The sequence below is a fragment of the Episyrphus balteatus genome, chromosome 3 (assembly GCF_945859705.1).
Source record: "Episyrphus balteatus chromosome 3, idEpiBalt1.1, whole genome shotgun sequence".
Lineage (NCBI taxonomy): Eukaryota > Metazoa > Arthropoda > Insecta > Diptera > Syrphidae > Episyrphus > Episyrphus balteatus.
In genome coordinates, this window is record NC_079136.1 from 72,790,407 (window position 1) to 72,800,728 (window position 10,322).

Here is a 10,322-nt window from a genome sequence, read left to right on the forward strand (position 1 = left end):
ATAAAGCAGAGAGTACGGAAAGCATGTATCGCGAGCTTGGGGAAATATCTGATCCAGCTTCTGATGCAAACCAGGCTCTCCAGGAACTGCGACATGCTAAGCTCAACAAAGGTGCAGCCATCTTCAAAATTGCCGCACAAAGGAGAAGGAATGCCCAGGAAATTCGATCACCAAGGTTCATTAACGATGCTCAAGGCCTACTACTTGTGAATGACGACAAAATTCTTCACTGGTGAGCAATTTCCCAGGATATACTTTCCAACAGCCGAACCTAATTTAGAAGAAGTACCCGACCTTACAGTCAAAGAGGTTAGCGTGGCGGTGAAAAACTCCAAGAAAGGAAAAGCGATTGGTCCAGACGAAATACCATCTGAGTTCTGGAAGAAGATGGGAGACATTAGGTGTGAATCGCTCACGATTCTCATCTCCAAACTCATTAGCGGTGACCAAATGCCAAATCAGTGGAGAGAAAGTTACCTTCTCCCAATCTACAAAGAAAAGGGGGACACACGAAACTGTGATAAATACCGATCAATTAAGCTGATGTAACACACCATGAAGATCGTTGAACGGATTTTGGATGGCCGACTACGAAAAATAATACGGCTTTCTGATGACCAGTGCGGGTAAATCAACCACAGATGCAATACAGAGCTTAAGAATCCGAATGGAAAAACACCGTGATTCCTCAAGGGATTTGCATATTGTGCTAGTTGATTTCGAAAAGGCATTCGATAGACAACCACGAGATCTGGTATGGGTGTCCCTGAGACAGCGAGGGATTCCGGAAATCTACGTGCGGATGATCAAGGACATGTACGAGGAAGTAAAAACGAAGGTAAAATGCCCCGCAGGAGTCACCGAAGAGTTCCCAATCAAAGTCGGTGTGCACCAGGGAAGCGTCCTGAGTCCTTTGCTCTTTATTACAGTCCTTGACTTTCTGCTTGAAGGAAAAGTCACGGATCCGAAAGTGAATCAGTTATTCTTTGCTGATGATGGAGCCATCATAAGTGAAGATCCAACATCCTTGCAACGAGCACTTGATGTAGATGTTCTGGAGGGAAGTGGGTACCAGATAAGCGCGAAAAAGACAGAATATCTCTGCTGTCCATTTTCTGACCCAGACGTCCCTATTCCGGACATTTACCTGAATGGAACAACACTTCCCAAGTGCGAAAAGTTCAAATATCTTGGATCTATGATCAACAACCAAGCTTCTTGTGATGACGACATCAACCACCGAATAAGTGTAGGGTGGATGAAGTGGTGCGAAAACTCTGCCATCTTCTGTGACCGAAAAATGCCCCCTAAACTGAAAGGAAAGCTCTATACTGCAGTTGTTCGCCCAGCACTTTTAGTTTCTTTCAAAAAGTCAAAAATAACAAAAAGGATGGAAATAACAAAAAGTCTGTCCTCTATGTCTCTTTTTATAAATAGAGATTGCTGTTATAACCTACAGCCCATAACACTTAGAGAGCCTCACCCATACTATAATATAAAGTATTGTACTATATTTCGGCTCTATCTACTATTATTACTATTTAAGAAATATAAAGTACGCGAAAATACTTTATTTTATGGTCCAAATGAATTTAAAAAAAAAACAAATTCCACCTCAATGTTCTATTTTTTATATGTATCTGAACTCGCCTGCGCCTAATCTATCAACTACTTTTAAGATAATATCATTCCTGCTACTTCGGCGTTCACACAAAAAATTTTTAAAATCGTGAACTCAAAATAGCGAGGAGTGAAAAACATGTAGTACATATGTACATTTTTTTATGTTTTTTTCTCAAAATACTATAATCGGCCCCGAAAATGTTGGCAACTATTTTTGAATAATGACAGTCTTCATTAATTGAGCGATATGTCTCGAATACGAATTTTAAGGGAATCGACTAGAAATTTCAAAGGACCTGTTAAAAAAATTTTAGATTAAGAAAAATGGTTAGGTAAAATATTACTAAATTTCATTGGCATCAAGAACAAAAAAAGACCGAAGCATATCATTGTTGAAAGGGTGTTTCTTTTTATAAAACTAAAATAAATTGAAAAATTGCGTGTAGGTACTGGTACAGCTAGAACGATTCTGAGAAGAGAAATTCTCTTCTCGATTTCAAATCAGAATCCACTCAAGAAGTACTAATACATGAATTTTCAAATGCCAAAAAAAAAACTCAATCAGTGTGTTTTTTTTTATAGGTCGTTTCAAATCAAAAGTCCCATGGAAAATTGAGCAAAAATAAAAAAAAACTCATTCCCTTACTGGAAGGAAGCATTTATGAGGCAGCTGAACTTTTTCTAAAATTACGATAAAATAATGAAGAACAGTTCTTGATATCCCTATTTTAATTAATTTATCCGTCTGTGAGGTTCACTGGGTTAGCCTAAGAAAGCAGAGGCAAGTCTCCCGGGCTTGCATCACTCCAATACAAAAAAACATACAATTATTTAAATATTTATCATTTGAAGCCAGTTGGGATAACTTTGCCGAAGATATTATTATAGGACTAGGTGAATATGGACCAGAAATGTCCAGTTTATATGATAGCAATTCATAACTTAAAATTCTATTCACAACTTTTAATTTGTATAATTGGGCAGTAAATATCTTATTTTTATTTTTCAATTATTTTGGAGTCGTCACCATAGAAATCATAAATAAACAAATTCAGATTTTTCATTTGCTTATTTTTTTCTCTAGCATTTCTTTCATTCAAACAAGCATGATTTGTTGTTATTTTTGAGTTGATTTGTCGCAATGAGCAAATAAAATTGAGTTTTTTGTTTATTTGTTCTGAATTTTATTGGAAGGGAGAAAATAAACTCTGAGTCAGGACTTTTGATTTGAAACGACCTATAATTCAAGAATTAATTGTTTTCTGAAATTGAAATTAATAAAAAAATAGAAATATGTGCATAAAAGCGATGGAACTATTTATTATGATTATCTTCTTTGTCGTCGTCCTCATTATTACAATTTTTCAACTTTAATACCATGTCATTCGTTAGCCAGAAAAAAAAATTAATTAAAATTTTTGACATTTAGAATTTTCAAAAACGCAAAAAAAACAGAATTGAGTGGAAGTGATTCAAACCGTTTTATTGGATTTCAGAACGAGTTAATCCTCGAGTGAAACCAATCGAAAACGACATTAGTTTTTGAACGAAATTCAGAGTCGTCACTCAAGTTAAAATTTTTTTCAAACACAAGTATGAGATGAGTTTTCTGAGTGTTTGCTCACGCATTTACTTCAAAATTTCCTCAGTTGGTATTCATAAGCTAAATCAAAGAAACCCTTAGGTTTTCTTAACGTAACGAGTAGCTTAAGTTGGCCAAACGCAAGAGCAAATGTTTATTTGAGTAAAATTTTTGCTTGAGTGACGACTCTGAATTCGGCTCTAAATCTTCTTGTTCTTGTCACATCATATGCAAAATGCAAAAACTTTATAAAACAAATACTGTCCTGTTTTGAAAAAAAAAAAGAGTGTGTGTACACATGTACACGCGACTGAAGTTATACTTCTCATTCAGTATATGTAAATGAATTTCATTTGATATTTTTAATTTCTATTATGAAGTAATTAATCCACACTTAGTTTTTTTACATTTTTATCAAGTGAACAATAAATTAATTCTTTCATCCTCCTTGCGTCCATGTAGTTTTCAATTTATTCTGTGAAATTTACTCATGTTGTGCGGCTCAGAACGTACGGTATATGGTTAACGAAAGTAAATGAATTGCGCATAAAATGTGCGATATGGTAATTTTATGAGAATTGTGTGTGCTTCAGCACTAGTAGTAGCAATATGGAACTTGCAGGGTTGCTACAAAGCTCAAAAGTGAGCTGAGCTCAACTCACAGCTCAGCTCAAATTTTGAGCTAGCTCACTTTTGAGCTATGTACCATAGCTCCAGCTCATTTGAGCTGAGCTGATGGTTGAGCTGAGCTGTTGGGTGAGCTGAGCTATCGGTGAGCTGAGCTGAGCTGTTGGGTGAGCTAAGGTAAAGTGAGCTGAGCTGTGATGGGTGAGACGATACATTGATTTTTATTTGGAAAGTATAATGAAATTTGAAGATATTTTAAACTTTTATAAAACACCATAGCTTAAGATGTTTGGTTCTAGTTATTAATGGAATTATTTTAACACATGGATATTTTTATAAATAAAACAAATAATTTTTCGTGATCTTTTCTCTTGGTTTTTTCAATAGTAAATATATTTCTATTTTTTTAGTAAAATATTTCTTTTTTTATCATACAAAAAAATTCCGGTACAATCCGGTTTTTCGACTTTTTTCAAAATTCCGAGAAAATCGCGTTTGAAAGTTGGGGTAAATTTTTAATTTCGAAAAATTCCCGAATTTTTGAACGCTCCTACTAGCTAAACCGCTTGAGAGCAATTTTTGGGAGTGATGCCAAATGATAGCTTGTGTTATGGGCCTACGCTTTGCACATTATCAGATTTAAAAAAAATCGCCTTAAATGTTAAACCGCCACATCATGCCTTTTTTTTCAGAATCGTGCCTATTTTTTTTACTTTTAAGTTCTCCCGGTTTGAGAACGCGTGGACCTACAGGAATGGGAGTTGTACCCAAGTGTAGGTTAGAGTCCCCGCTACCTTTTGGCATCAAAAATTTTATTTTCATTTTCTTCAAAATTCCGCAATATAGGCGTTGGAAGTTGGGGGCGCGAAAAAACTTCTGGGAGCTGAACGCTTTGATCTAGAGGCAGGGGAGTGGTGCCATATGAAAGCTTATATTCTCAGCTACCCGATAGTGGTATAATCCGGTTTTTCGATTTTTTTTTTCAAAATTCCGAGAAAATCGCGTTTGAAAGTTTGGGTAAAATTTTTGTTCGAAAAATCCCGGAATCTTTGAACGCTCCTGGAAGCTAAACCGCTTGAGAAAAATTTTTGGGAGTGATGCCAAATGATAGCTTGTCTCATGGGCCTACGCTTTGCACATTGTCAGATTTTTAAAAAATCGCCTTCCATGTTAAACCCCCACATCATGTCTATTTTTTCAGAATCGTGCCTATTTTTTTTTTACTTTTAAGTTCTCCCGGTTTGAGAACGCGTGGACCTACAGGAATGGGAGTTGTACCCAAATGTAGGTTACAGTCCCCGCTACCTTTTGGCATCAAAAATTTTATTTTCATTTTCTTCAAAATTCCGCGATATAGGCGTTGGAACGCTTTGATATAGAGACAGGGGAGTGGTGCCATATGAAAGCTTATATTCTCAGCTACCCGATAGTGGTATAATCCGGTTTTTCGATTTTTTTCAAAATTCCGAGAAAATCGCGTTTGAAAGTTGGGGTAAATTTTTTTTTCGAAAAATCCCCGAATCTTTGAACGCTCCTGGAAGCTAAACCGCTTGAGAGCAATTTTCGGGAGTGATGCCAAATGATAGCTTGTGTCATGGGACTACGCTTTGCACATTGTCAAATTTTTAAAAAATCGCCTTCCATGTTAAACCGCCACATCATGCCTATTTTTTCAGAATCGTGCCTATTTTTTTTTTTACATTTAAGTTCTCCCGGTTTGAGAACGCGTGGACCTACAGGGATGAGAGTTGTACCCAAATGTAGGTTAGAGTCCCCGCTCAAATTTGAGCTGAGCTGTGAGTTGAGCTGAAATGTGAGCTTTTTGCAACTCTGGCAACTTGCCACGTGGAAATTATCACATGCAACTTGCCACATGCAACTTGCCACATGTAACTTGCCACATGTAACTTGCCACATGTAACTTGCCACATGCAACTTGCCACAAGCAACTTGCCACATGCAACTTGCCACATGCAACTTGCCACATGTAACTTGCCACATGTAACTTGCCACATGTAACTTGCCACATGCAACTTGCCACAAGCAACTTGCCACATGCAACTTGCCACACGCAACTTGCCACATACAACTTGCCACATACAACTTGCCATATGAAACATGTAACTTGCAACGTGTTGTGTGTTTTATGTTTGCCGTACTGCGGCGTACTGCATTTTTAAATACTAAAGTACTGCCTACTCTAAAGGTGAAACGACAGCCCTGCTACCCAGGGTGATCGCGTCATAATCCTTTTGACATTCTTGTCAAAAAGTAAATTTTCATACCCACCCTCCCATAAGAAGTATAACTTCAAAAAAAGTTTCTTTTTTAATCGACATAAACACATTTTTGTTTTAAAATATTTACACATACATATCACATTATAATTTCAACTAAGACATAATTTTGTCCTGTTCAATCCCATTCCTTAGAGATAATCATCTTCAACAGCTTTCATTAGCTTAGAAACTTTATTGTATAGCAATTCACGAGCATCTATACCCCAAACAAAATCCAAATGATTGAATTCAGAAAATTTGACTAAAAATTTCCCAATAACATTTGGCAATGCCTGATCCAGTCTGTCAACATCTTTAGGAACTGTTAGCCAATCATTTGCACCATAATGTAATGCCACTTTTGCCATCACATTTTCAAGGGGATAATCGGGTGGTGAAAATCTTCCATATCTCCTCCAGTTTCCTATATAACCATGATCGAACTGTCGAAAATGCCCAGATGATTTGAGTTGTGCAAAATGAATAAGTTGTTTCGTAGACGATCCTGCTGGACTGTGTCCCAGAATTACTGGTAGCATTGTCTATTATTGGAAAAAATTAATTTATAAATCGATGTTAATTAGAGAACACTTCTTCTTACATGATTCATTTGAGCTTTGTCAAATCCAACAATTATAAACATGACTTGAGAACATATGCTTTGAACTATGGAATCATCATCACATACAAATTGGCTAAAATACTTGACAAAGGAACCATTTGGTAGAAACTCGTGAGCACCGATTATCTTCAAGAGATACTAAAAATTTAGATGATTAATTTCAAAGTTAGCAGAGCATAACTAAATTATGAAATTACCGAAATTTGAGAGCGAAAAAATGATAAAAATGTGATTACTGGACTTTTTGAATCTTCTATGAATGCGGCTGGAGCTAGAGCTTGCATCGAGATTATTTTGTCATTGTATTGTGGAAGTAAACTGCACATTATCCAGAAGCATGTTGTACCCTAAAATGTATATATGTAAATGTCCATAAGTTAGGAAGTCAAAAATTATTTATTTTATAAATACTTGTGAGTGTCCAATATACTGCAATTTGGTAAAGCCAGTTACTTCCAAGACATAATCAATTGATTTTGGTATATCGTGAATTCCCATTTCGTGAAAACTGAAATCCCAAAATTTGGCCTTTCTCGGATTGAGAGTGGTATGATTTTTGCTGTATGTGTTACCTCGAACATTTGCCATCCAAACATCATAGTGAAGATCAGAAAGCATGTAAGCTGAAATAATAAACAGGTAATATTAAACTATATTAGCTGCGTTCCTTTGGGAACATTTATCTACTGCTTAGTACTTAAAGTTGCTTTGAACTACTTTTTCAGTATAGCAAAAGTAGTTCAAAGTAGTTTTAAATACTGCTTAGTACTTAAAGTTGCTTTGAACTACTTTTTCAGTATAGCAAAAGTAGTTCAAAGTAGTTTTAAGTACTAAGCAGTATATAAAAATTCTTAAAGGAACGCAGCTATTATTAACTGTTATAATCATTGGGTGTACAAAAATTGAAAAAAAAATTCAGTAAAAAAAATATAAAAGGAATCCGGGCAAATAGTCATAAAAAGCTTCTTACCCAACTAACAATTTAACGTAATTTCATCTGCTCTCGAATGCGCTATTGTATGTATCACGTTTTTGTGTGAAAGGGTAGTTAAATATAAAATATAAAAAAGGTTAAAACTTTTTAAAATTTTATTAAAATCGAGTAAAACAGAGGGACTTATTTACTTGAAAGAAGAAGTCTTCATCTTAGGTGGCCCGCTCAGTTGGAGAACAACCTCTACCAACATGAGTTGCAGAATTGAAGACAGCTAGGAACTGAGCTGGCTAGCGGCTTTATGAAGTGGGGACCCTAAATGGTAATTTTTTTTCAAACCTGCCTGGTTAGATTGCCCAAGACTAGCACAGGATAGCCCAAGATTTTTGTCGCTAGCCCGCCCTTAGTTCTAAAATTGTGAAGGAATTATTTGTTTTTTTCACCTCAAAAATCACAGGAAATATTTTTTTTTATTCGGTGTAAAAATTGTTGCTTTTGCACTATAGTTCATTTGCCCAACGTTAGCCCAGAATAGATCTACTTATTTTTTCTTCATTTCATTACTTTTTCGAAAGATACAAGAAAAAAACTTTTTCTTGAATCAGAAACCGAAAAAATTTAATTTTTTTCGTATGAAAAAAGTGTTAGTTTAAAACCGTGATTTATTTTCCCAAGGTTAGCGCAGGATAGTCCAAGTTTTATTTTCGCTATACTGCGATTACTTTAAAAATTATAGAAGCTTTAGTTTTTATTCCCCTCACACAAAAAAATAGTAGTACACCACAGTGACCTTTTTTAAATTTATAAAGTAAATCCACTCGTGTTAAGCTTCTTAACATTACTGTAAAGAAGCTTAAGTTGATTTGTTTCATTTATTTCACTTTAAAAACCAGAAAAGAGAAATATTTTTTTGTGAGGTGAAACTTATGCATCTATCATTTTTAAACTAAGCGTAGGATAGCGAAAAAAAGTTGGGCTATCCTAGGCTAACCTTGGACAAACGAGCTACAGTGCAAAAGCAACAATTTTTACACTGAATAAAAAAAATCATTTTTTGTGACTTTTGAGGTGAAAAAAAATATTTGCGTTACAATTTTAGAACTAAGGGTGGGTTAGCAAAAAAAAATTTGTGCTATCGTGCGGTAACCTTGGGCAATCGAATCATGCAGGTTTGAAAAAAAATTAGCATTTGGGGGTGCCAACTTCACATAGCCCACTCGGACCACTACAATGTACAGATGCGAATATTCTGAGGAAGTACCACGTGTCGTTCAGAAAAATGACGTTGACTAAATGTGTTCCCTACTATTTTCTGAACGTGCCCAATAATTATGCTAAAAATAATTTTCGGAATCAGTTTAATAATTGGCATTGAACTGGTGAATTTTGAATGTTAAAAATTGATGAAAAAATAATAAATAAAGGCGTGAAGTAACAAAAAAAATTTTTGTATAAGGGATACATATAACAACAGAATTTAAAATCAAATACTCATAATTTTTGCTCAAATTTCTGTTCTCGTATTTATCACGAAAATAAACATGAATCATTATGAAATGTGTACCAAGTTCAAAGGTCAATTTGTTTTCTAATGGCGTTTTCGATTGGCAGTCCGGGAGCGTCCGGAATCATTCTGAAAGCGTTTTATTCGTACAAAACTGACAGTTTTGTGTGAATAAAATTTTTTCAGAATGATTCCGGACTCTTCCGGACTGCCAATCGAAAACGCCATAACAAAGACTTTTGTATATTTAAAAAAAAAACACACAATTTAAATAAAATTCAACTAGAATGAATCACGCTCAGGAAATAATTAAAATTTTTTTTTTATTTAAACAAAAATTCGAACTCACCAAAACCCTTATCTGGTCCCATCATAACCCAAGTACTGGAAGAATCTAAAAGTCCATGTACCATTAACACTGGTGTTTTACCGGGTTTCGGAATTCTATGCATTTCCAATATATAACCATCATCTGTGATTACATGATGTATTTCAGCTGGATATCCATATTTCGTGATTAATTGTGTCTATCAAATAATTCAAGGCCAATTAATGTAACGATATGTTTACATTTTATATGTGTATGTACTTACTGTTGTCAAACGTTCGTCTTCTTTCACACTTGGATCAATATCATCATCATCATCATTTTTAATAAAATTTGTGACAAGTTCATTTTCATCATTTAACTCTAGTGAGAAGGTCGATCCAAAAAATGACCAAGAACTTTCTGCAATGCAAAAACAAACTTCCAGGCCCAAAACAAGAACCAATTGTAACCGCATTTCAATCAGTACTGAATAAATTTTGCTTGCTTACTTGACCCCTTGGACTAGCTTTTATCTTTTAATTTGGCTTGTCGTCGTGCGTCGCTCGAATTTATATAAAATGACACCCAATGTCCCGATCCCCCCTGCAAAGCCATTCATCAAAATACTGAATGGAAAACTAACTACAACGATTTACGTTTCACGGTTCTCAACTGATAAGGTTTAAAGTTTCTTGAATTGATTGTTTGTTGTTAAATTTTGCTAAATAAAAATTTACACAAACACAGCAATTTGCTCTTTCTAAGAAACACATTTCATTGGAAAAATATTCTTATCAGAAAACATAAAAGCTTTGTCATTTCAACAACTTTGGAAAAAGTG

General features: G+C 35.0%; 1 protein-coding gene across 1 annotated transcript; it reads right to left on the bottom strand.

The window, feature by feature from the left end:
- Positions 1–6,144: 6,144 nt before the first annotated feature.
- Positions 6,145–10,121, bottom strand: LOC129916143 (lipase 1-like). The gene is made up of 6 exons (XM_055995939.1): positions 9,765–10,121; positions 9,521–9,698; positions 7,145–7,356; positions 6,931–7,080; positions 6,713–6,871; positions 6,145–6,653 (listed from the first exon to the last, which is right to left on the bottom strand). Exons 1-6 carry the CDS (start codon positions 9,954–9,956, stop codon positions 6,261–6,263), a joined length of 1,284 nt encoding a protein of 427 aa, XP_055851914.1. The 5' UTR covers positions 9,957–10,121; the 3' UTR covers positions 6,145–6,260.
- Positions 10,122–10,322: the final 201 nt, after the last annotated feature.

Excerpts from the sequence above, each read along its gene's own strand:
- LOC129916143 (XM_055995939.1), bottom strand. The coding sequence starts at position 9,956 with ATGCGGTTACAATTGGTTCTTGTTTTGGGCCTGGAAGTTTGTTTTTGC. Across the intron at positions 9,699-9,764 it reads AAGACGAACGTTTGACAACA|ACACAATTAATCACGAAATA; the intron begins GTAAGTACATAC and ends ATTATTTGATAG. Across the intron at positions 7,081-7,144 it reads AGTATATTGGACACTCACAA|GGTACAACATGCTTCTGGAT; the intron begins GTATTTATAAAA and ends TATACATTTTAG.